The following is a 25,898-nucleotide window of genomic DNA, read 5'->3' on the forward strand; positions in this document are numbered from 1 at the left end:
GCAGTCAATTTATTATGACTGCACGTTTTTCCATATTGGAGATTAGTTTTGTTTTGGTTGTGCTCCTTTCAAGGGGATGAGAGTTATAGAAGCGTCTTGTCCTTCCCTGTTTCTTAAAACGTGAGAGTTTTAGGCAACTATAGGAAGAAAAAGAAAATATATAAAAAAGATTGAAAATTATATCTCTATATATCTATACAGTTGAAGTCGGAAGTTTACATACACTTATGTTGGAGTCATTAAAACTTGTTTTTCAACCACTCCACAAATTTCTTGTTAACAAACTATAGTTTTGGCAAGTCGGTTAGGACATTGTCTTTGTGCATGACACAAGTAATTTTTCTAACAATTGTTTACAGACAGATTATTTCACTGTATCACAATTCCAGTGGTTAGAGCGTTGGTTGCTGGATCGAATCCCCGAGCTGACAGGGTAAAAAGCTGTTGTTCTGCCCCTGAGCAAGGCAGTTAACCCACTGTTCCCCGGGCGCAGAAGACGTGGATGAAGATTATGACCCCCCCCCACCTCTCTGATTCAGAGGGGTTGGGTTAAATGCAGAAGAATTCCAGTTGTTTAACTGACTAGGTATCCCCCTTTACTTTCCTTTTATTAATTGCCGGACGGATTTATTTGACCTACTTTTACAAATAAATTGTGACTCAAAGGTTTGAATTCCACATATGCTCATGTGGGGAGTAACAGTGATTAAAAGAGAGAAACTATTAACCCCTTGAAATCAAAACTTTTACTTGACGCCAATTATCTTCACTTTAACACCAGACAGGAACATGGTTAGAATTGTACAACAAAACAGACTTGTTTATTGAAAACTGAAGTTTGCATGGGTTTGTGCTCAGCCTTCGCAATTACCATCTCTCCCTTTATATCTCCTCCGCATCTTCAGAGTGAATTTCAAAGTGGCCCTTTAAGATTCCATGTCATGCCATCCAGCAGCGCTTGAGAAAGCTGCTCTAAGGGCATCTAGCATTCCGATAGGACCCAACCCCATCCTGTCAAATCCATGTGACAGCAAGTCCCCGGGGGAATGATGTTACTGCTTGCTCACAACAGCCCTTTCACACCACCGCTGACAACATGGACAACAGTATTACTGATGACACCTGAAGCCAATCTAACCCCAACATACAAGTACATGAAAATAGTCCCTTCTGAAATTCTCCTTTCCTCTCTAAAACAGTTATCAAATTGCCTTGCAGGAAAATGAATAGGAGCTCAAGTCGAATACATTATGGTGAAATTACCTGAAAAGAGCTTGTATGAACAATGTTAGCATTTTGAGAGAACCAACAAATGGGATTTTAAAACAGTGTGCACTCTACTGTCCCTTGGTATAGTTTGTTTTTAAAAAGCCGACTTCCTCGCTTCGCTCCTGCCGCATCTCAGCTACTGTCTACAGAAGTGCAAGGCAAGACATGAGAGAGTAGGCTGGGGACCAGAGCATCTCTGCAGTGTCAGAGATACCCCCGAAAATAAACCGACCCCTTCAGTAAAGCGCGTCTACCGCTTGGAGAGCCTGGAGAGGAAAGGGCTTACTTTAAATGGTGGCTTGGTAGAAAATCCTAGCCAATGTCTTGCCTGCTCTCCCTCTGGGTGATTTGTCATTTCCTCCACAACTAGGGCAGGGGGAAATAGGGTGTCCTGTCCTCAAACTGCTTCACTGCCCCGCCAAGCCCTGGAGACATGGTCTACTTCCAACCACCTGGTTGACTTTGTTGCAGAAGTGGATAACCTTAGCTTTTTTTTGGACTGAGATGGATGTTGTTCCCCTCAGTGGCAGAAGCTAAAATAGGACTGTTGACAGCTAATTTCTTCCAGAAGATGTTACGCTGGTACTTTAATCTGCCACATGAAAGAACCTCAATAAGCTTGACCAAGGACACATCTCTTTTTCCAATTAAGTTTAAATTAAGCTAAACACATTTCTCCCTCTGATTATCCAGGCACATCAACAGTGATACATAATTTTTTTTAATCAAACCGGTGGAACCTGCAGCCAAATGTCAGCACGGTCCTTTGACATAACCCCAGTTTAACTACCATGTGACCACTGATCTTCAGTAGATTTTCATATGATGTTGCTTTGAGAATGGTCTTTCTCATGGGCACGATCCCACTTTGACCACCAAAGTGGCAAAGTGTAAGGGTTACCCCCTCTTTAAACCTAATAATCTACTATTATGGATCCAGACCGGTTAGCTGGGATGCAGACAACCGGAATAGCAGTGGTCTGTCACCGTAACTCTTACCTGATCTCGGAGCCTGCCAGTCTCCTCCTGATACTCAGCCAGCTGTTTCTTCCACTCTTCCACGCCAGTGTTAGCCTCGTGAAGTGCCGCCACTAGCTTAGCGTTGCTATCCTGCAGGGTGAACAGCTCTGCCTCCAGGTTAATCTCACATATGGACCTGGAGGGAAAAACCAAATCAGAAGATAAGTGCACCATGATCAGACAAATCAGAGGTCATAGTCAGGTGCAAAGTACTGCTCCCCAAGTGGTATACAGTACAGCTATTAAGTGGTTTTAGAATTCCTGTCATGCCAGAATGTGGGACCATTAGAGTCATTATATTGAATGGACAAGAGCTTTCAAATAATTTGCGGGAGATGGGAAAATTCCAAACAGTCTTCTAAGACCAGCATCTTCTAAAGTACTGAGGCCTCAGGCAAAAAAACACCCCCATGCCGTTTCTAACTGTCTGCCAACTACCAACCAACTCACCATAGCAACAGGCAGAAAAAAAAAAACATACAACTCTCATTACATGCAAGAAAAGAACAAGGAGGGTTTGTCAAAGAACATTTTAAAATGGTATATTATGTGCTTGGGTGGGATGGAAGGCAGACTGGTGTCTGAATGGCTCTGCTGTAGAGCCTCATTAATGACCATGTTTTAACTGCACATGACTCAGCCTCATACAGGTCAGTGGCCACCTGTCATTGGGCTCAACCTCCCACTCACAACAACCTCCACAATAGGAGAAACCATACCGCCTAGGGCCATGGCTTGATTTTGCTAGTACATTTCCACAGCTAAAACGCATCCCATACACTCTATATAGGAGTTATTATCTAATGGTTTGCTTAGTGGTTAGAGCGTTGGACTAGTAACCGAAAGGTTGCAAGTTCGAATCCCCGAGCTGACAAGGTACAAGTCTGTCGTTCTGCCCCTGAACAGGCAGTTAACCCACTGTTCCTAGGCCGTCATTGAAAATAAGAATTTGTTCTTAACTGACTTGCCTAGTAAAATAAAGGTTACATGTTTTTTTTTTTTTTAATTTAAGCACTAATCTGCTTTCCTCTCGCCACGCATGCTCCTTCCTCCCTAACGTAGTGGTGAGTTAAATCGTGTGCGACAGTTTCCCGGGTCCCATCATCCTATTAAGTGAGCTCAGCGTCCGTGTTCCTTTCCATTCACTTAGGCACCATATATCCCATGTTCTAAAAAGGCTTCACCTCTGCCATTGTGATCACATTGACGCTTTCGCACCACAAGCCACTGAACCTCTATCATCATCTGGCACGTTAGCGCAAACTCTGCCCCAGAAATCAGATGACGGGGAACACACACTATGCCTGGCGACACGTGATAGCTGCTCAGTGACTCACTAGGTAACCCAACAGTTGCACGACAACACCAGATAGTGGGAGACAATAGGCTACATTTACATTTTATGTTGAAAATGTCACACCATGCTACCGCAATTAAAATAAAATGTCACAATCTGGTGCCAGCTAATTTGAAAGGTTATTTGAAGACACCAATGTGACTTCACACCGACGGGGTGGCACTTTATTACCATTTGGAGAAAAATAGTGTGCACTGTATGCTTTACATTTTATACATGGTCTACAGTATTTAAATTTAACCTTCATTTAACCAGGAAGTCACACTGAGCTCAGAATACCTCTTTCCCAAGGGAGACCTAGTCACTGTAAACAATGACGATGGTGGCACAATGGAAGTAGACTTTTTTGGATCTCATTGTGTAACTAAGAGGTGTGTGTTTGGCAAACTGCTGTGTGCAGGGGGTGTGGGGGCTGTTCCATAACATTACCCTTCAGACAGCATCTTCTTAATGCGCTCCTTCTCCGACGTCAGCTGCTCCATGTCGGCGCTCTTGCTGCGGAACAGCTTGTCCTCTGGTCCGTTGACAGTCAGCAGCGGTGGTGAGTGGCGGTCCTCTGATAAGTCCTGGGGGACCACAGGGACATGATTAGTGACAGGAAGGATATCATGGAAACGAGTTACCCGGACACCTCCAATCCTACTGTATGTTCAACTCTTCCTCGTTGTCAAAGCTCAATGAAGCTGACCACAACTACTCTACATTATGAAGGGAAGGGGTGGTCAACCAGCCTCCTGCAGAGCTACTGGGTATGCAGGTTTTTGCTCAAGCCCTACTCTAACACACCTGATTCTATTAATTAGCTGCTCAGTAAGACTTTGATATGCTTAATTGGGTGTGTTACAACATGAGGTGTTCCAAAAGCCTGCATATCCCAGTGGCTCTCCAGGAGGTGAGTTGGCCAAACCTGACATAACTCTAGAACGGCCTAACAGGCCTAAGGATTGGTTTAGACAAACCAGGGCTCACTTCAATATGTTTTTAATACAAATGTGAGCTCTTGGTTAAAATCGTGGATGAATAAGTGATGTGTCCATCTCATGTGTCTTTCTGAACTAACAGACCACACATAGGGACCTCTCTCTGATATCTCTGTCTGTATCTGAATTTGGTGTGCTTGTTACGGGAATTAAAGGGATACTTCGGGATTTTGGCAATGAGGCCTTTTATCAACTTCCCTAGTCAGATGAACTCGTGGATACCATTTTTATGTCTGTGTGCAGTTTGAAGTAAGTTGCTATCTAGCGCAATTGCTAACTAACATGAGTGCAATGACTGGAAGTCTATGGGTATATATATTAGCATGGTAGCAGATACCCGTAGACTTCGTCATTGCGCTAATGCTAGTTTGCATTGGCTCGCGAAACTACCTCCAACTTCCTTCATTCTTGACACAGAGACATACAAATGGTAACACGAAGCATCCCTTTAAGAAAACATGAACGCTTAAAATAAAGACTGAGCATGTCCTACAGTGTTCCCATTCAATTCAAATAATTTGTTTGGATCTGAAAAGGGAGCGGAATGACTATTCATTTCACACTGCATATCTCTATTTGTCATAGCTATTCCCCTGCCAGTTGGAGCATTGACATTCAGGGGCTGTACAATGAGACAGAAACAGGGCAGCTCAGCATTTGTGATGTGAGTAGATATTTATTGTTCGAGGGATATCCAAACTGTTTTTAAAAATTCTGTATTAGTATTGTACCGTTTCTGTTACCTGACAAAGATAAATGGTTGAAACATTAGCCCTCGTTAGTACAATAAAATGACAGGAAGAAGATGACAAGCTGTCGCTATAGATTCAGACACCTCATTCAAAACAACAGGTTGCCAAAAGTAATTATGTCATTTATCAACCTCTATACTGATGTAGGATCTTAATTTGAGCCACTTTGCTAAATAACCCTACAGAAACAGGAAGTGTGAATTATTGTGAGGCTTATAATTATTGGATGTTTTTGTAGGGGTTTTCCATAAAGGGAAAATCAAGTCTGACATTTCAAAGTGAAAATTACAAACTTCAGAAGCCTTGCAGGAAATTCTCCTGCAACAGGGTGATCAAATGAAGATCCTACATCTGTATCCGCAACGCAGGTTCAAAGTTGAACAAGCAACCATGGGGAGTCACACAGCTGCTAAACGCATTACTCTGTAGAGCATGAAGCAGCATATGGCTCTTTCCTTTTAAAATGATTTAAATTCGAAGGAACATTGCCCCAGTTGCAATGCTTCCTTTCATTGGTATGCTAGTGGATACTGAAAGACACTTCTCTGTATTGTACAATGCATTCGGAAAGTATTCAGACCCATTGACTTTTAGCACATTTTGTTAAGTTATAGCCTTATTATAAAACGGATTAGAGAAATGTTTTCCCTCAATCTACACACAATACCCTATAATGACAAAGTGAAAAGCGGGTTTAATACATTTTTGCAAATGTATTTAAAATAAAAAGCAGAAATGTCTTATTTACATCAGTAAACCTTTGCTATATGAGACTCAGGCACATCCTGTTTCCATTGATCATCCTTGAGATGTTTCTACAACTTGATATTCCACTTGTGGTTAATTCAACTGATTGGACATGATTTGGAAAGGCACACACCTGTCTATTTAAGGTTCCACAGTTGACAGTGCATGTCAGAGCAAAAACCAAGCCGAGGTCGAAGGGATTGTCCGTAGAGCTCCGAGACAGGATTGGGTCGAGGCACAGATCTGTGGAAGGGTACCAAAAAATGTCTGCAGCATTGAAGGTCCCCAAAACCACATTCTTAAATGGAAGACGTTTGGAACCACCAATACTCTCCCTAGAGCTGGCCGCCCGGCCAAACTGAGCAATCGGGGAGAAAGGCCTTGGTGGCCAAGAACCTGATGGTCACTGACAGCGTTCCAGAGTTCCTCTGTGGAGATGGGAGAACCTTCCAGAAGCACTCCACCAATCAGGCCTTTGTGGTAGATTGGCCAGAAGGAAGCCACTCCTCAGTAAAAGGCACCTCAGCCAGCTTGGAGTTTGCCAAAAGTTACCTAAAGGACTCTCAGACCATAAGAAACAAGATTCTCTAGTCTAATGAAACCAAGATTGAACTCTTTGGTCTGAATGCCAAGTGTCACGTTTGGTGGAAACCTGGCACCATCCCTATGGTGAAGCATGGTGGTGGCAGCATCATGCTGTTGGAATGTTTTTCAGCTGCAGTGACTGGGAGACTAGTCGGGATCAAGGGAAAGATGAACGGAGCAAAGTAGAGTGAGATCCTTGATAAAACTTACTCCAGAGTGCTTAGGGCCTCAGACTGGGGTGAAGATTCACCTTCCACAGGACAGTGACCCTATGCACAGAGCCAAGACAATGCAGGAGTGGCTTTGGGACAAGTCTCTGGCTTTGGGACAAGCCAGAGCCCGGACTTGAACCCGATCGAACATCTGAAAATAGCTGTGCAGCGACGCTCCCCATCCAACCTGACAGATCTTGAGAGGATCTGCAGAGAAGAATGGGAGAAACTCCCCAAATACAGGTGTGCCAGGCTCGAGGTGTCATACCCAAGAAGACTTGAGGCTGTAATCACTGCCAAAGGTGCTTCAACAAAGTACTGAGTAAAGGGTCTGAATACTTATGTAAATGTGAGTTTACATTTTTTAAATAAATTAGCAAAAAATTCTAAAAACCTGTTTTAGCTTTGTCATTATGTGGTATTGTGTGTAGATTGCGGGAAAAAGCAATTTAATACATTTTGGAATAACGTAACAAAATGTGGAGGGTTGTTAGCCTTTTTTAATTTCGTAAGACATTTTACTTATTTGCTATAGCCAGGCCAAATAATTTGAGGAATAACTGTTTGTGATTAGAAAACTTAGAAGAACCATACAAACGTCAGCACACAGCGTCCAGGGGGTGAGCACGCTCTACCACTACGGGGCAGTTTAGTTGACGCAAAGTAAGACATTCTCGTGTTCCAATTGTTTGTTTAGGTAGCGTGAATCGTTGTTGTTCACACAGAGGTGAAGTACGGAATAATTGAAGGAATGAATCCGAGCCTCACGCTTATCACCTGTGGAAGGCGGGGCTTCCAGTGAGCCGCGGATTTAATTGGCCTTGTCAGGAGTGATTGTAGATCCTTCAACCGAAGTCGTGAGAGTTAGACACCCCATAAGTATATTGTACCAAAGTTGACTGACTGAAAGGGAACTAAACTTGAGCTCGACAAGCGCCGAGTGCGTCGGTGAAGCATTACACCCCTGCACTCAGAAAATCTTGTATTATTAATTAGTTTCAGAGTCAGCCTGTGTGTATTCCTCCAAGGAAGTTGTTTCTACGACCTAGCTACTCCCTCACTATACTTAAAAAACGTGGATAAAAAAATGCACAGGGTCAGCTTTCAAAACAGAGCTAGCGCTAGCTAGGTCCAAAAGTGAAGAGCAAGAAATCAAAGCTAAGACAACTCCACACACCAAAGTCAATGGCTAGGGAGCACAGTTCTCTAAATTATTCACAATGTGGATCATGTTTAAGTAATAATGGATTACAAATTTCCAACAGTTTTCCCTCATCGTTGACTAGTGCAATCCAATTGGAGCAAGTGCAAACATAAGACAGTACTACATCCTAACGAGCGGACTAGCTCATTAGGGTTGTAATTCAAATGATGATATCGCAAGTGGAATCTTTTCCCTTAAAATGTACAGACCGATTGTATTTGATCATGGGATGATATGCTTTTTTTTCTCTCTTTCCCGCTCTCCAAATCTACCCTCATCATACTGCAACTGCATTATTGAGAACAATGTCTCATGGAAACACTAGGGGGTCTTCTAGGAACTCCCAAGTCCCATTGAAAAGGCATCATGAAGTAGGCCATCTGGGATGTGATGGGGAGAATGCCTTTGGAATAACGTGCAGGGAGTGCGCTCTCCGTGCCAGTCGGCAGCAGAGAGAAAAGAGGTGTAAATAGACATGACACTAACCTGAGAGAGCTGTGAGATGAGCAAGCAGATGGTGGATCAGTGGCAGCGAGGCAGAGGGCACCCGCGTGGGGGGAAAAGAGAATAGGTGAGAAGAGAAAGAAGAGAGAGAGATAAGTGTGTTTTCATGAACAGAGCTTAAAAAAAGAGAGCAATAATCAGCAATATTTCAGTGTCATACTGTCTGCTCCGGTGCACACCATTTTATGCAACAACAAAAAACAACCCTAAAACAGAGATAGTTATGCTTTATTTCAGTCAGCTATTCCCTTGATATTTTGTAATTACATTGTATAATGATAATTACATGCTAATTTCCTTTTGGATTCTGTGAAACTCATTGAAATTTGGTTCTAGGTAATTACTAATCGTGTAGAATTAAGTACCCATTGTTACAACAATTTCTCTAGGAAAATATCATATATAGTAGGGCTATAGAATAAAGCTCTGAGTTTCATGACCATAAAAGGAAGAGGATGAGATGATTAAAAACGATACATTTTTAATTTCAAACAGCTATAAAATATTAAACCAAAGTTATAACCCTGTGCTACCGCAAACCAAGTACATCACCACTGTTGACTTATTTATCAGTCTTTGTCAAACCTATTTTCCTTGCTTTATACCTTTCCTTTACACTTGGTTTCCTTGAGACCCTGAACCAGCGTTATTAATTAATAAGCCCTTGCATCAGAGGCATATTTCGGTACATGCCGGCTCTCTTTGTGGATTCTTAATGGTGAGGTCATATTAAATATAGACAACCGTCGTACTCGAGCACAACCATCTGCCCTTTTCATATGGCTGCCATCATGTGTAGCCCTGAATGACCATGATGCGCCAACAGCATGACGCGACCCACGCCTCGAATGCAGACTTCACATCTCAGTAGACAAACGTGGCTTCCTCTCCTTATCTCCTTTCTGTCATCTGCTCTGACAAAAAATGTGAAAGAAGTGGACAGGTGAAAGCTAATTCCCAATAGACATAAAGCATTTTGCTTTCACCCATCAGATACGAAGCCGAGGATGAAAGTAATATACTTTAGACTGTTGAGATGCACCCTAACCACATAGCTCTGCATCAGTGGGAGTGTGCTGCTGCCTTGGAGGCAGTGAAAGAAGTGGGTGTACCCATGCTATTTGTCAGTGGCCAGGGCTTGTAAGGTTTGGAGTGTGGTGAATTAATACAATGGGAGAGGAGAGGTACCAAAACCTGGAGCATCAACAACGCTTCTATTGTAGCTGTCCCTCCAGCAACAAAATAAAGTCACTACTAAGCTTTTCAACACTAAAATACAGGACCTCCAGACAAAGATTGTACAGTTATATCACAGACGTGACAACACATCTGCCATAACCATAATGACTTAAGTCAATTACAATAATTCTTTCATGAAGTGGTGTCATATTAGGACCGCCGTGTGTCGGCATATATTTCATACATGAAACGGCACCACTTGTGTTTAATTCATAGAACACAAATCGATACGTTTGACTTATCTTATCTACAAGTCAAACAGAAAGCCAAAGCCAGACTGTGTGTGTGTGTGTGTGTGTGTGTGTGGCTGAAAGGACAGAGATGAGTGCACTCTAGATGGAGGAGAGGAATGAGTCAGTGAACTGTACAAAGAAATGCGCTGTGCTCCAGCCAGTTTCCTAGGTGACCCCACTGCAATTACATTATACATTCCCACAGTAGCCAAAGGAATGTTTCCGCCTGGTGTCAACGGACACGGGGGCATAGTTTGTTGAACTAATGTGATAAAAACAGAGTGAAATCAAATCACCTCAAAATAAGCCCAGCTGTAAGATGTGCCTTGTAAAACATGACTCGAGAATATCACAAAGCAGGAAAGCTATGAAGAAGAATGTACCGTTGTTTCGGCTGTATTGTTGAAGTTGTGTCACATTTATGAATACCCAAACAATGACTTCCCGTGGTATCTACTCTATACCGCCCATTGTTCATAGTCATGCATAATAGGAATTCATGCCAGTAGAATGCCGCCTAACGCCTGTTTATCTCAATATGCTAAACAGCGGGGCTATTGTACAGTTACACAAAGGCTCTGGTTGGCTGTAGACAGTATGGACAACTGCTTCCCCCGTGACTAGCGCTATTCTGAAAAAAAAATATGTTTGCCTTATACTGTTGGCAGCTACTCATGTTCAATGGCTTGTTGTTAGTGGTTTGCAGCACACACACACAGCTCTCATTCAATGCATGTTGGTACCAAAACAAATAACCAAAATGGCCCTAGCACTTATCAAACAATGGATTACAATTACTTTGCTGAAATAGCCATTCAAATGAATTGGACGAGCCATCGATTGAGGTTGGCTCTGTAACAACGAGCTGTATAACAATGTGATTTCCAAACGCGATTAGTTTGTATTTACATAGTTTGCGCGGTGTATAAATTGTGTCTCCCGCCCACATTGGCTCAAGCTGTCATTATTTATACAGCAAATCCTTCAAACGTAACCCAGTGATAATATATCCCATATTAATTCCCAAGAAACAAACAACCCTAATGCCTTTCAGCACACAACATGGTACAAGAGATTCTTTGGAGGAATAGCCACGGGAAGTAGTTTGCGGTGGGGGTGCAAAAAAATGATTGCCCGCACTGAAGACGTCTATATCAGTCCACTAATACAGGACTAATAAAGGCCCAGTGCACCACTTTTGTGAAAATGTTTTTACAAAAATGTATTTGAGTGTTTACCAGCTTTTGTAACTGATAATTATCTGTACAAAAAAGATAATCTGATAATATTTATGGAATATAAAAATACTTGCTTGATATAGCTTATGTTTTCTAGTTTCTTAAAATATTTATTTCTATGTGAAAACTGAAATGGTCTATTCATTCCTTTTGAATTTTAGCAGACGCTCTTATTCAGAGCAACTTACAGTAGTGAGTGCATGAATTCACATACTTTTTCGTACTGGTCCCCTGTGGGAATCAAACCCACAACCCTAGCATTGCAATCACCATGATCTATCAACAACCGCATCACCACAAACCAGCTGATGTCTCAATGTACTCAATTACTGTATTGTGCATTGTTTCTCTTCATGGTGAGGGAAAGTCTACAGGTACAAACCTACATGACCAGCCTACATACAACACAGTAATGTACATTTACATGAAGTGGTTTGTAAGAACGGTAAATTAATGACCGCACAAAAATTAGTTGTTTTCAATGTTATTTGATCAAGAAAATATACAAATTTGATGTGGATGTTTTGTGTCTTTGTCCATTACTTTGCACCTTTTTTTGTATTTTTGTATTTATTTTTTGTGATATCTAATTGTGATCTTGTCTCATCGCTGCAACTCCCCAACGGTCTCGGGAGAGGCAAAAGTCTTCTTCGAAACATGACCCGCCAAATCGCACTTAACACCCGCCCGTTTAACCCGGAAGCCAGCCACACCAATGTGTTGGAGGAAACACAGTTCAACTTGACGACTGAAGTCAGCCTGCAGGTGCCCGGCCCACCACAAGGAGTTGCTAGAATGCGATGAGCCATGTAAAGCCCCAAACCCGGATGACGCTGGACCAATTGTGCGCCGTCCTATGGGACACCCGGTCATGACCACTTGTGACAAGGGCTGAGATCTGTAGTGATGCCTCAAGCACTGCCTTAGACCATTGCGCCATTCGGGAGGCCCCAACTTTGCACCTTCTGATGTAAATGTTTGAACAGTGAAAAAAAAGTATATATTAATAAAAATAAAGAATCAATTGAAAAAAATATTGTTTAACAAATTTAGTGCACTGGGCTTTGAAAGTTTCTTCAAGTGCAGTCGCAAAAATCATCAAGCGCTATAATGAAACTGGCTCTCGTGAGGACCGCCACAGGAAAGGAAGACCCAGGATAAGTTAATTAGAGTTACCAGCCTCAGATATTGCAGCCCAAATAAATGCTTCACAGAGTTCAAGTAACAGACACATCTCAACATCAACTGTTCAGAGGAGACCGCGTGAAATCAGGCCTTCATGGTCAAATTGTTGCAAAGAAACCACTACCAAAGGACACTAGACATTAGACCGGTGGAAATCTGTCCTTTGATCTGGAGTCCAAATTTGAGATTTTTGGTTCCAACCACCGTGTCTTTGTGAGACATAGAGTAGGTGAATGGATGATCTCCGCATGTGTACACATATATTATATATACACACACACACACACACAGTCCTTAGGGGTAGCACTGCTACGCCATGTGCTTATCTGTCATGCCTCAGCAGTCAACTTATGAGAATAGGCCTCACCTGTGGGGCGGCGATATTCAGCGCAGGGTTGGTCAGTTCAAATTTCTCCTGTGATTTCTCCCTTGCAAGACGCGCTGCTTCTTTCACTTCCTTGAACTGGTCTGAAAACTATAGAAGAAAAAGTTCAATATAAGTATCAGAGTAATTTGTCAACCAGTGTGCATTAGAAATGTGTTTCTTCTGAATTTGAGACAGTCTATAGTGGTGACTAACCTGCTGAAGCTGTTGCTCGGTGGCAAAGCCCAGGCCATATACGGTGTTGGCGCGGCTGTCAGCCCACTGGCCAAACTTCTGGGAGGTTTTGGTGAAGGTCATGTTGGGGGTGATGGTGCTGTTGATGATGGCCTATGATGGATGGCAGAGGCCATGAAATAAATCAACCGCTTATTTCTAATCAACAAAGCAACAAAGGAAAACTTCACACATCACTGCTTGATTCTGCCACCTTGCCTGGGGCCTACTGATAATACATTCACAGAGAAAAACAACATTACCAACACATCAGACAAAGGCATTATTGTACAAAATGTACTAAATTGCTGACGTGTCTAAAGTTCACCATTTCCCTTTTTAATCCATCAACCCATTCAGTGAGCGAGAGCATTAACATTCTCATTGAGTAAGGACATCCACTCACTCTAGTACTGACAAAAACCTAAGCAAAATAATAAGATGTGTGCTGACTACCTTTGAAGCACCCTTTGTAGGACAAGTATAGGGAGGCAGGACTAGAAAATGTTACATGCTCATTAGTCAAGAGCAGGCCAGCTCCCCTATAATGTGTGTGTTGGGAAGCAGCCAAGGGTACACCTAACTACCCTCTACCAGACATGACACAGCAGGTCCTTACTAATGGTGTTACTCAAAGGGGACTCTGCTGTTCAATCATATTGCATCAAAGGCAATCTGGACAATGAGGACCATGTTGGTAAGAGAGAGCCAGCGGGGTTCACATCTCACCTTGGTGCCCCCCACACTGATGATGCGGTACACACTCCGATTGGCATCGTAGAAGAAGGAGACAGTGACGGCATGCTTGCTGGCCGGAAGCCAGTTCCTCTTGGTGGCCGGGTCTATCTGGAAGACGTGCGCTCTCGCACTGAAGATGGGTTGTTCCCTTCAGGGGAGAAAGACACAATGCTATTTAGCAATGCAGCCCAGTCACTCACTGCCATTCTCTTCTAAGACATGGAGGTGAAATGGAGGACGTATGCACGTTACAGTTACATGATTCCATTGCTGCCAGTCAAGCTGTGGGAGGGGAGCCCCTTTTTGAGATTCACACTCTGGAAATGGCTCTCTTTCAAATGAGCCACCACAATGCATTAACAACTTAAAGGCCAAACAAACAACATAGTTCTGAAAAGAAAATGTTCTGCAGAGGCACATATTGCTCAGACATTCACATCTTTTAAATTGATGGTATTTCATTATTTTTTATAGCCTGTGGGTATTGTTGTGGGTTTAGGTTAGGAGTGACCTAGTGTAGCAGGCATACAATAAAGTCCTGATGCTAGATCTTCTACCTACTGGTAAATAACTCTACTGCACTGTTCAACCAATCCAGTAAATGTGGAGGAGGAGTTAAGATGGAGTGTTCGCATTGTTAACGTCCAAAAGCGTAAGTCGCGCCACAGGCTCACTTTCCTTTTCCTCTGAAAATCGGGAACATCTGGTTGTTGAGTACTAGACAGAGGCTAGGTTAGAAGGAAAGGCCAGGGTTTTTTCTGCCATTTAAATCCTTGTGTCGTGCCGCCTAAGCATTTTATTTAAGTACAAACAGTGGAGAAAAAACAGTGGGATTGAAAAGCGCTTTCAGTGTAAACTTAAACAACTAAAACCAGATATAGAGTATGTAGAAAAGATAATGGACATACACACTCAGTGGCCAGTTTTTTCGCTCCAACAGACAGTGAGTTGCAGGCAGACAGGCATTCAGTTACTGTTTGATTGAATGTTAGAATGGGCAAAACGAGGACTTAAGTGACTTTGAGCCTGTTTTGATCGTCCGTGCCAGGCGCGCCGGTTCTAGTATCTCAGAAAAGTCCAGCCTCCAGAGCTTTTCACTTATGATAGTGTCTAGGGTTTACCGAGAACGGTGCGCAAAACGAAAAACATCCAGTCAGTGGTAGTCCTGGACGTGAAAACAGCTCGTTAAAGGAGAATGGCACAACAGTGGTGTGCAGAACGGTATCTCAGAACGCACAACCCGTTGATAATGATTCATTATCACGGATCGGCTATTGAAGCAGATGACCACACAGGATTCCACTCTGATCAGCTAAAAACAAGAAGAAGCAGCTGCAGTGGGCATGTGATCACCAACACTGGACAATTGAGGAGTGGAAAAACATTACCTGGTCCGCCGAATACCGGTTCCTGTTGTGTTATGCGTAAGTAGCATGAATCCATGGCCCATCCATTGCTAGGTCCTTTGATACCAATTGATCAACATTTCCATACCCAGAAGAATTCAATATGTTATGGATGCAAAGGGTGTGGTCTGAGCCGGCACTAGATGGGTAACAATTTTTTTGTTTTTGTTGCATATAATCTTTGAGAACTAACAAATCACCAAAATAAAATCTAAAACAGGGAGAATTGAAAATTCCTAAAACAATGAATTTAGCGGTATAGATTTTGTTATTATGTTTGATCAAAATAACACAGCATTAGCCATGGCAAAATGCATACAATGGCAGGAAATTAGCTTTAAACTGAAAACAATATTGTTATATTGTAGAATTGCAGGAAATTGGCTTAGAAATGCAAACATTTCTCTACACCACCAAGATGGGGGCAGACCACGCCACTGTAACAGTATAACTTTAGACCGTCCCCTCGCCCATACCCGGGCGCGAACCAGGGACCCTCTGCACACATCAATAACAGTCATCCTCGAAGCATCGTTACCCATTGCTCCACAAAAGCCGCGGCACTTGCAGAGCAAGGGGAACTACTACTTCAAGGTCTCAGAGCAAGTGACGTCACCAATTGAAACGCTATTTAGCGCGCACCGCTAACTAAGCTAGCCGTTTCACATCCGTTACACTCACCCCCCTTTTGACCTTCCTCCTTTTCCGCAGCAACCAGTGATCCGGGTCAACAGCATCAATGTAACAATATAACTTTAGACCGTCCCCTTGCTCATACCCGGGCGCGAACCAGGGACCCTCTGCACACATCAATAACAGTCACCCTCGAAGCATCGTTACCCATCGCTCCACAAAAGCCGCGGCCCTTGCAGAGCAAGGGGAACTACTACTTCAAGGTCTCAGAGCAAGTGACGTCACCAATTGAAACGCTATTTAGCGCGCACCGCTAACTAAGCTAGTTGTTTCACATCTGTTACACCACCCTGTTACAGCCCCTGCCACACCCACCGCCTAAGCTTTTGGATCCAGAAAAAACCCTGGAGGCTATCTGTTAAATTAACTTATATCAATGGATGATATGATGGAATAGTGATTTGATATTTCCAGAAGCCAACTTATCCTCTAATTCAGGGTTTCGCAAACTCGGTCTTGGGGCCCCGTTGGGTGCACAATTTGGTTTTTGCCTCAACGCTACACAGCTGATTAGCACTACACACACACACACACACTACACAGCTCATCAAGCTTTCATTATTTGAATCAGCTGTGTAATGCTAGGGCGAAGACCAAAATGTGCACCCAGGAGGGGGGGCCCCAGGACAGAGTTTGAGAAACATTGCTGTAATTGATGTTCGCTAAGCCCTGCCCCAGAATTTTGGGCAGCCAAGCTGTGCTCCAATGGATAGCAACACATGAAAGCCAGTGAGTACAAAAATATATAGTTTAAATAATTGACCAGTGCACCAGTGGTACTGAAGTACATCCATTTCCAATGGAACGCTGCGTTTGCCTTGCAGCACTGCGTTGCAGAGGCAGTTTCAGGGCGTTCTGTATGTTGCATATGTTGGATTTATCGAAAGTATGCATAATGCCTCAATCACACCTTCAGTGTAATTGCGCAAAATGGTACGCAGCAGCATCTACATGTGTGCAACAAAAGTTCAACATTCACCTTTTGCTACCATTTCCGTCAAGCCATCTACGCATAGTTTGACGCATATGTTCCGTTCCATGTTTGATAAATCCAATGTATTCACCACACAGAACGCACTGCAACTGCCTCTGCAACACAATGCTGCAAGGCAAACGCAGCTGAACGTACTTCTGGTGTACCAAAATGCCAATATCACCTCTACCTTACCTGTCACCCTAGACCCACTTCAATTTGCTTACCGCCCCAATAGATCCATAGACGGTGCAATCGCCATCGCACTGCACACTGTCCTATCCCATCTGGACAAGAGGAATACCTATGTAAGAATGCTGTTCATTGACTATAGCTCAGCATTAAACACCATAGTACCCTCCAAGCTCATTATTAAGCTCGAGGCCCTGGGTCTAAACCCAGACCTGTGCAACTGGTTCCTGGACTTCCTGACCGGCCGCCCCCAGGTGGTGAAGGTAGGAAACAACACCTCTACTTCACTGATCCTCAACACTGGGGCCCCACAAGGGTGTGTGCTTGGCCCCCTCCTGTACTCCCTGTTCACCACACATGATTGTGTGGCCAAGCAGGCATCCAACTCAATCATCAAGTTTGCAGACATCACAACAGTAGTTGTGGGAGTGTGATGCCAAGAAAATAACCTCTCACTCAATGTCAATAAAACAAAGGAGATGACTGGACTGCAGTGGAGAAGGTGGAAAGCGTAAAGTTCCTCGGCGTACACATAACTGACAAACTGAAATGGTCCACCCAGCAACAGCACCTAAAAACCCTAAAACATTTACAGATGCACAATTGAGAGCATCCTGTCGGGCTGTATCACCGCCTGGTACGGCAACTGCACCGCCAGCAACCGTAGGGCTCTCCAGAGGGTGGTGCGGTCTGCCCAACGCATCACCAGGGGCACACTTCCTGCCCTTCAGGACACCTACAGCACCCTGTGTCACAGGAAGGCCAAAAAGATCATCAAGGACAACAACCACCCAAGCCACTGCCTGTTCAATCTGCTATCATCCAGAAGGTGAGGTCAGTACAGGTGCATCAAAACTGGGTACAAGAGACTGAAAAACAGCTTCTCTCTCCAGGCCATCAGACTGTTAAATAGACATCACTAGCACAGAGGCTGCTGCCCTATATACATAGACTTTAAATCACTGGCTACTTTAATAAGTGGAACACTAGTCACTTTAACAATGTCACTTTAATAATGTCACTTTAACAATGTTTGCATATCTTGCATTACTCATCTCATACGTATATGCTGTATTCTATTCTACTGCATCTTAATCTATGCCACTCTGACATTGCCCGTCCATATATTTATATATTTTTAATTCCATTCCTTTACTTAGATTTGTGTGTGTTAAGTATATGTGGTGAAATGGTTAGATATTACTGCACTGTCGGAGCTAGAAACCCAATCATTTCACTACACCCGCAATAACATCTGCTAAACACGTGAATGTGACCAATAACATTTGATTTATTACACGTAGGCAACTACGGTTACGCAATAATAAGCATCGCAGTGCCATCTGAAGATATGACCTAAAATCACCAGACATTTTTATGAGGCTAATCATGCTGTGAATGATCTTAAGTTCTGTGCCATTGACCGTGTTCTCTCAAACTGCAGATGCAATATAGGATGAGCGCCTTCTCCAGCGCTAAGCCCGATGGATCTTGTACTTAAAAACTCTACACCCCCAAGGGCCTAATGAGGAATTGGACCTTGTATGTTTCTTGTAGTGTTGTCTACACGCACTAACAGTCCCCGTCTCCCCCGCTGAGCGTTTTAGCCTACTCGAGTACTTCATATATTTTGCTTCTGATATTGTTATGTACCCCATACTGTTCTCTCTTTCCAATTATGTGGGATTTTGAATGATCGATTTTTGATACTCTTCTGATATATTCCTTGTTAATATGCATTGATTCCAAATTCACCAGTCTTTAACAAACTATCTGCTTTGCTCCTGTTGCACTTGTTACACACAGCAGGTCTTAAGGTCGTGTCTTCTTGATAAAAGCATAAGGCCAAAACCTATGTCCAGTACATTGTTTTATTAGCACCTTTCACTTTTTGTATTATATTCTTTTCGCATCTCAGCCTCCTTGGGTGGGTTACTCCTGTTCATGGTTTTGAGTGCAAGGACTTTTTGAACTCTACAGATATTCTCTCTCCCACGCACCGGCCGCCGTTCATTCTAGCCTGAGCGCTAACCCTCATAATGGTTTCTAGCTAGCCATGTTATGAACACAACTCCCATCTGCTGTCGACATCAGGACACAATGAAAGCACTAGCTAGTTACCTTAAAGTGGTTAATAGCTTTGACTGCATGCTGACAGTGAATTCAGAGACATTCAGTGGCTATCCACACTACAAAACCATTTTACCAGGTTTCCATTGAAGCAATTGTAATTACAGTCCACCACAACATACCCAAGCATTTCCTGATTAGTAAGGGATAGTGTGTTTAATTTCATTGTGTATAAAAAACAAAGTTTCAGATCATTGTGAGGGGATTTTGACAGTAGTTCTTATTAGAAAAGGTTGTCCAAGGTTACAACGGTAGAGAAGGGTCCATTGTATCGCTCTTAGAAGAAAATAAAAGCAGAAAGTCAAGGACATCCATTACCAGATGTTGTAGGGAGATTCAAACACATTACAAGATAATGCAACATTACACAACTAGCTGAGTTTATACAATGTTAATCTATGCAATGTAGGGGAGAACCAGGACCAAAGTAACATGCACCATTTTCTCTGATAACAAGGAAGCTAGAATGATGTAATGAAGTCGGGCATGTTATTCATTCGGAGGACAACCTCCCTGCAAAATAACAGCCCCGTCTGACCATGTTTCGCCAACAAAAAGTTGGTAACTTGGCGACTAATTGCCGGCATAAGTATCAAGTATCATGCTAGCTAATCTTGGGTGTTAGCCTGGGAGAAGTTACAGAAAAGACAGGTGGGACGGAAGTAACAATGCAATCTGATGATCTAGAATAAAAGAAAATAAACGTTTAAGCAGAGGCCATTGTCTCCTCTAGTTCATATTGCTTTTATAAATGTTTGCAAAAGAGCAACATGCGACAATGTTTGAAAATTATATATGACATTAGAATTATGCCTTAAATCAATGGACTTGATCGATCAGCTCCAGGACAGCTGGAGCGTGCCTGATTGGTAGGGCTAACCATGAATAGTCACTGAAAATGGCGAAAAACATCTACCACATTCCCATTAAGGTGAGATGACAAAATTAGGGTTAATATAGCTATTCTTTGATCCAATTGAGTTTGATTCATATTGTAAGACAAAATATTGTGGTTGAACAACATTGCAATGTTGACACATGGTTCATTTTCATAAACTTAGAACCTATAATATTAATTATTTCAATCGATACGTGAAATCATGGCTGATATTACATTTGTTGAAAGTAACAAGCATTACATACCAAAAACATGGAGATAAGACAGGTATTGTGCACTTCTTGCCGGCTGTTACTTCCCTCCCAAGGCTGTGTTACTTTTGTACCTGCCGGCAAGGGCGGGAGTAACATTGTGGTGGTTCTGTTCTCCGTTTACAAATGAAACCCTACAAATGAAATTACAGTTGCTAATGGTAAAGAACAGGTGTGTCAAGTTGGATGGATGTTCTTTGGGTCGTGGACCATTCTTGAAACACACAGAAAACTGTTGAGCGTGAAAAACACAGCAGCGTTACAGTTCTTGAAACAATTCGGTGCATCTGGCACCTACTACCATACCCCGTTCAAAGGCACTTCAAACCTTTGTCTTGCCCATTCACCCTCTGAATGGCACACATACCCAATCCATGTCTCAAATCGTCTCAAGGCTTAAAAATCATTTTTTAAACCAGTCTCCTCCACTTCATCTACACTGATTGAAATGGATTTGTGACATCAATAAGGGATCATAGCTTCACATGGTGACTCTTTGTGAAGGAAAGAGCATGTTTTCTTAATGTTTTGTGGATTCGGAAAGTATTTACATACTTCCCCTTTTCCACATTGTGTTACTTTTTACAGCCTTATTCTAAAATTGATTAAATTTAAATAAGTCCTGAATCTACACACAATACCCCATAATGACAAAGCAAAAACAGGTTTTTAGAAATGTTCGCTAATTTATTAAAAAATTAAAAACAGATACCTTATTTATATACACAATTAGTCAAAAAGTTTTAGAACACCTGCTCGTTCAAGGGTTTTTATTTGGACTATTTTCTACATTGTAGAATAATAGTGAAGACATAAAAACTATGAAATAACACATGGAATCATGTAGTAAACAAAAAAAGTGATAAACAAATCAAAATATATTTTAGATTCTTCAGATAGCCACCCTTTGCCTTGATGATAGCTTTGCCCACTCTTGACATTCTCTCAACCAGCTTCATGAGGTAGTCACCTGGAATGCATTTCAATTAACAGGTGTGCCTTCTTAAAAGTTCATTTGTGAAATGTCTTTCCTTCTTAATGCGTTTGAGCCAATCAGTTGTGTTGTGACAAGGGAGGGGTCGTATACAGAAGAACAGCTCAAATAAGCAAAGAGAAACAACAGTCCATTACTTTAAGACATGAAGGTCAGTCAATATGGAACATTTCAAGAACTTTGAAAGTTTCTTCAAGTGCAGTCACAAAAACCATCGCTATGATGAAATTGGCTCTCGTCAAGACCGCCACAGGAATGGAAGATCCAGAGTTACCTCTGCTGCAGAGGATAAGTTCATTAGAGTTACCAGCCTCAGAATGCAGCCCAAATAAATGCTTCACAGAGTTCAAGTAACAGACACATCTGTGTGAATCAGGCCATCATCGTCGAATTGCTGCAAAGAAATTACTACTAAAGGACATCAATAAGAAGAAGAGACTTGCTTGGGCCAAGAAACACAAGCAATGGACATTAGACGGGTGGAAATCTGTCCTTTGGTCTGATGAGTCAACATTTTTGGGTCCGACCCCGTGACTTTGTGAGACATGGTGTGGGTGAACGGATGATCGCCACATGTGTGGTTCCCACCATAAAGCATGGAGGAGCAGGTGTTATGGTGTGGTGGTGCTTTGCTGGTGACACCGTCTGATTTATTTAGAATTCAAAGGCACACTTAACCAGCATGGCTACCACAGCACTCAGCAGCGATACGCCATCCCATCTGCTTTGGGCTTAGTAGGACTATCATTTGTTTTTCAACAAGACAATGACCCAACACACCTCCAGGCTGTGTAAGGGCAATTTTACCAAGAAGGAGAGTGATGGAATGCTCCATCAGATGACCTGGCCTCCACAATGTCCCGACCTCAAACAAATTAAGATGGTTTGGGATGAGTTGAACTGCAGAGTGAAGGAAAAGCAGCCAACAAGTGCTCAGCATATGTGGGAACTCCTTCAAGAGTGTTGGAAAAGCATTCCAGGTGAAGCTGGTTGAGAAAATGCCAAGTGTGCAAAGCTGTCATCAAGGGAAAGGGTGGCTATATAAAATATATTTTGATTTCTTTAACACTTTTTTGGTTACTACATGATTCCATATGTGTTATTTCATGGTTTTGATGTCTTCACTATTATTCTACAATTTAGAAAATAGTAAAAATAACAAAAAAACACTTGAGTAGGTGTTCTAAAACTTTTGACCGGTAGTGTAAGTATACAGACCCTTCGCTATGAGACTCGAAATTGAGCTCAGGCACATCATGTTTCCATTCATCATCCTTGAAATGTTTCTTCAACTTCATTGGAGTCCAATTGTGGTAAATTCAATTGATTGTAAAAGATTTGGAAATGCACACACCTGTCTATATAAGGTCCCACATTTGACAGTGCATGTCAGAGCAAAAACCAAGCCATGAGGTCAAAGGAAATGTCCGTAGAGCTCTAAGACAGGATTGTGACGAGGCACCGATCTGGGGAAGGTTACCAGAAATGTCTGCAGCATTGAAGGTCCCCAAGAACACAGTGGCCTCCATCATTCTGAAATGGAAGAAGTTTGGAACCACCAAGACTTCCTAGAGCTGGCTGTCTGGCCAAACTGAGCAATCAGGGGAGAAGGGCCTTGGTCAGGGAGGTGACCAAGAACCCGATGGTCACTCTGACAGAGCTCCTCTGTGGAGATGGGAGAACCTTCCAGAAGGACAACAATCTCACAGCACTTCACCAAATCAGGCCTTTATGGTGGAGTGGCCAGACAGAATCCACTCCTCAGTAAAAAGGCACATGACAGCCCGCTTGGAGTTTGCCAAACGGCACCTAAAGGACTCTCAGACCATGAGAAAAAATATTATCTGGTCTGACGAAACCAAGAGTGAACTCTTTGGCCTGAATGCCAAGCGTCACATCTGGAGGAAACCTGGCATTCCATGTGGGAGTACATGGAAAATAATGATCTGATTACAGCCAATCAGCATGCTTATCGCAAAGACCATTCATCTACCACTGTATTGGTTGACATGACTGACCAGTGACTCAATGCTATGGATAATGGCAAATTTGTAGGTGTACTATTTTTAGATTTCAGTGCAGCATTTGATTTAGTGGATCATGAAAGAATTTTGACAAAATTAATGCATTATGGTTTTAAGGAGGTAGCATTGAATTGGGTACAGTCATATCTAACTGACAGGAAACAGTCCACCTATGTCAATGGTTCATTTTCTTCCCCTAATGTGTTAAACTGTGGAATACCGCAGGGCAGCTGCCTTGGGCCACTTCTTTACCTCTTAAGGCTACCCCAGAATACTGCCCCTTCTGGAGGAATTCGGCACCCATATAAACCATGATAAATTTTTGTAACCAACCATAGAATTATAATAAACTATTTCCATGATTCCAAAAGTTCACCCAAGTGTTGATCTAAATCGCAACATTTGGTTAAAAATAAGGTCTAGTTTTTTTTGCCCATATCATGGCAGTGTGGAAATGATCTCAAATGAGTGCAGGAAATGCAGAAATTGGTGGAAATGCTGGAAATTATTTTAGGTTGATGTTGAATTGAACAGTATAAAACAATCTGAATGGCGAAAGACCCATTGAAATACTGTAGAATATATGTGTTGCCACCCTACGGTCACGCACTACTCAAAGCAAATGTAGAACTTTTATTAATCAAAAACATAAAATACAGTTAAAAATGTGAAAGATTCCATATGATATTTTGGCCATATCACCCAGCCCTAACCCTTCGGTGAAGCTTAGTGGTGGCAGCATCATGCTGTGGGGGTGTTTTTCAGCGGCAGGCAATGGGAAACTAGCCAGGATCGAGGGAAAGATGAACGGAGCAAAATATAGATAGATCCTTGATGAAAACCTGCTCCAGAGCGCTCAGGACCTTATACTAGGGCGAAGGTTAACCTTCCAACAGGACAACGACCCTAAGCGCACAGCCAAGACAATGCAGGAGTGGTTTCGGGAACAAGTCTCTGAATGTCCTTGTGTGTGCCAAGGCCTGGACTTGAACCTGATCGAACATCTCTGGAGAGATCTGAGAAGAGCTGTGCAGCAACGCTCCATCCAACCTGACAGAGCTTGAGAGGATCTGCAGAGAAGAATGGGAGAAACTCCGCTACAAACTTGCCACATCTGTATTTGGGAAGACTCAAGGCTGTAATCACTGCCAAAGGTGCTTCAACAAAGTACGGAGTAAAGGGTCTGAATACTTATGTAAATGTGATATGTAAATGTTTTATTTGTAATACATTTTCAAAATTAAAATGAAAACTGTTTTTGCTTTGTCATTATGGGGTATTGTGTATAGATTGATTAAGGGAAAAACGATTTAATCCATTTTAGAATAAGGCTGTAACGTAACAAAATGTTGAAAAAGTGAAGGGGTCTGAGTTTATAAGGTGTCATAAAATATGGTGTCGCAAGCTCTATCGATCTCTGAGTAATTAGGAAAAAAACAAAGTGTTACTTTCGTCCCGGTTCCCCTTACAGTTCAATTACCTAGCTATACTGATTTTAATGAGCACAACACAACATATCCCAAAAAAAGGGAGAAGGAATAACAAGGTAAAATTGCAACTGCAATAAGGGAATGGCTCATTGCCTTTTGCCTTCAATTTGACTGAAACCAGGATATAGGCCAGATAAAGGCTGGTATGTTGGTATTTGCCCCCAAAACCCATTTTTATTTCAATTAGGCTACTTCTTATTCATTATTCACAAGGTTAAATATATGATTATCTGCTAAATCAGTCACAACATGGAGACATTCCCAAATTGATCTCATACTACACCTTTCATCGTATCGTGGGCGGCAGGTAGCCTAGTGGTTAGCTCGTTAGTAACCGAAAGGTTGCAAGATTGAATCCCCGAGCTGACAAGGTAAACATCTGTCGTTCTGCCCCTGTTCTAAACCACTGTTCCTAGGCCGTCAATTAAAATAAAAATGTGTTCTTAACTGACTTGCCTAGGTAAATAATTAAAAAATATCCCTTTTAGTTTGTTTGAGAAAATGACAACTGTCCTTCAATCTCTCTGGAGTGCAAAGTTGCATCAGGTTGAGACTTCAAATAGAATACAATTGTAATTGGTCACATGCGCCAATTACACCATACCGTGAAATGGTTAAGGGCTTGTAAGTAAACAACAATGCAGTTAAGAAAAATAAAAGTTAAGAAAATATTTACTAAATAAACTAAAGTTTAAAAAAAGTTACACAATAAAACAACAATAACTAGGCTATATATACACACATACACACAGTGGGTACAAGTACAGAGTTAATGTGTGGGGCTACAGGTTAGTCCAGGTAATTGAGGTAATATGTACTTGTAGGTGGGGGTAAAGTGACTATGCCTAGACAATAAACAGACTTGATGAAACTTATAGATTAACATGGATTCAAATACTCCTGAAGATCAGTCCTGTAGCATAAATACAGTACATATTCATTCCCATTAGAGGATCAGAAATAGGTTCTACAGGAGCCCGGGAGAG

General features: G+C 42.2%; 1 protein-coding gene across 2 annotated transcripts in view; it reads right to left on the reverse strand.

Moving 5' to 3' along the window:
- Positions 1–25,898, reverse strand: part of homer3b (homer scaffold protein 3b) — a 51,886-nt gene that overhangs the window by 16,455 nt on the left and 9,533 nt on the right. For both annotated transcript variants that reach the window (XM_029632221.2, XM_065008969.1), the window contains 5 exons: positions 13,853–14,009; positions 13,106–13,237; positions 12,893–13,000; positions 4,076–4,212; positions 2,269–2,425 (listed from right to left, as the gene is read on the reverse strand). In XM_029632221.2, the coding sequence (XP_029488081.1) occupies positions 2,269–2,425; positions 4,076–4,212; positions 12,893–13,000; positions 13,106–13,237; positions 13,853–14,009 (691 nt within the window). The remainder of the gene's footprint in view (positions 1–2,268; positions 2,426–4,075; positions 4,213–12,892; positions 13,001–13,105; positions 13,238–13,852; positions 14,010–25,898) is intronic.

The sequence above is a fragment of the Oncorhynchus nerka genome, linkage group LG24 (genome assembly GCF_034236695.1).
Source record: "Oncorhynchus nerka isolate Pitt River linkage group LG24, Oner_Uvic_2.0, whole genome shotgun sequence".
NCBI lineage: Eukaryota > Metazoa > Chordata > Actinopteri > Salmoniformes > Salmonidae > Oncorhynchus > Oncorhynchus nerka.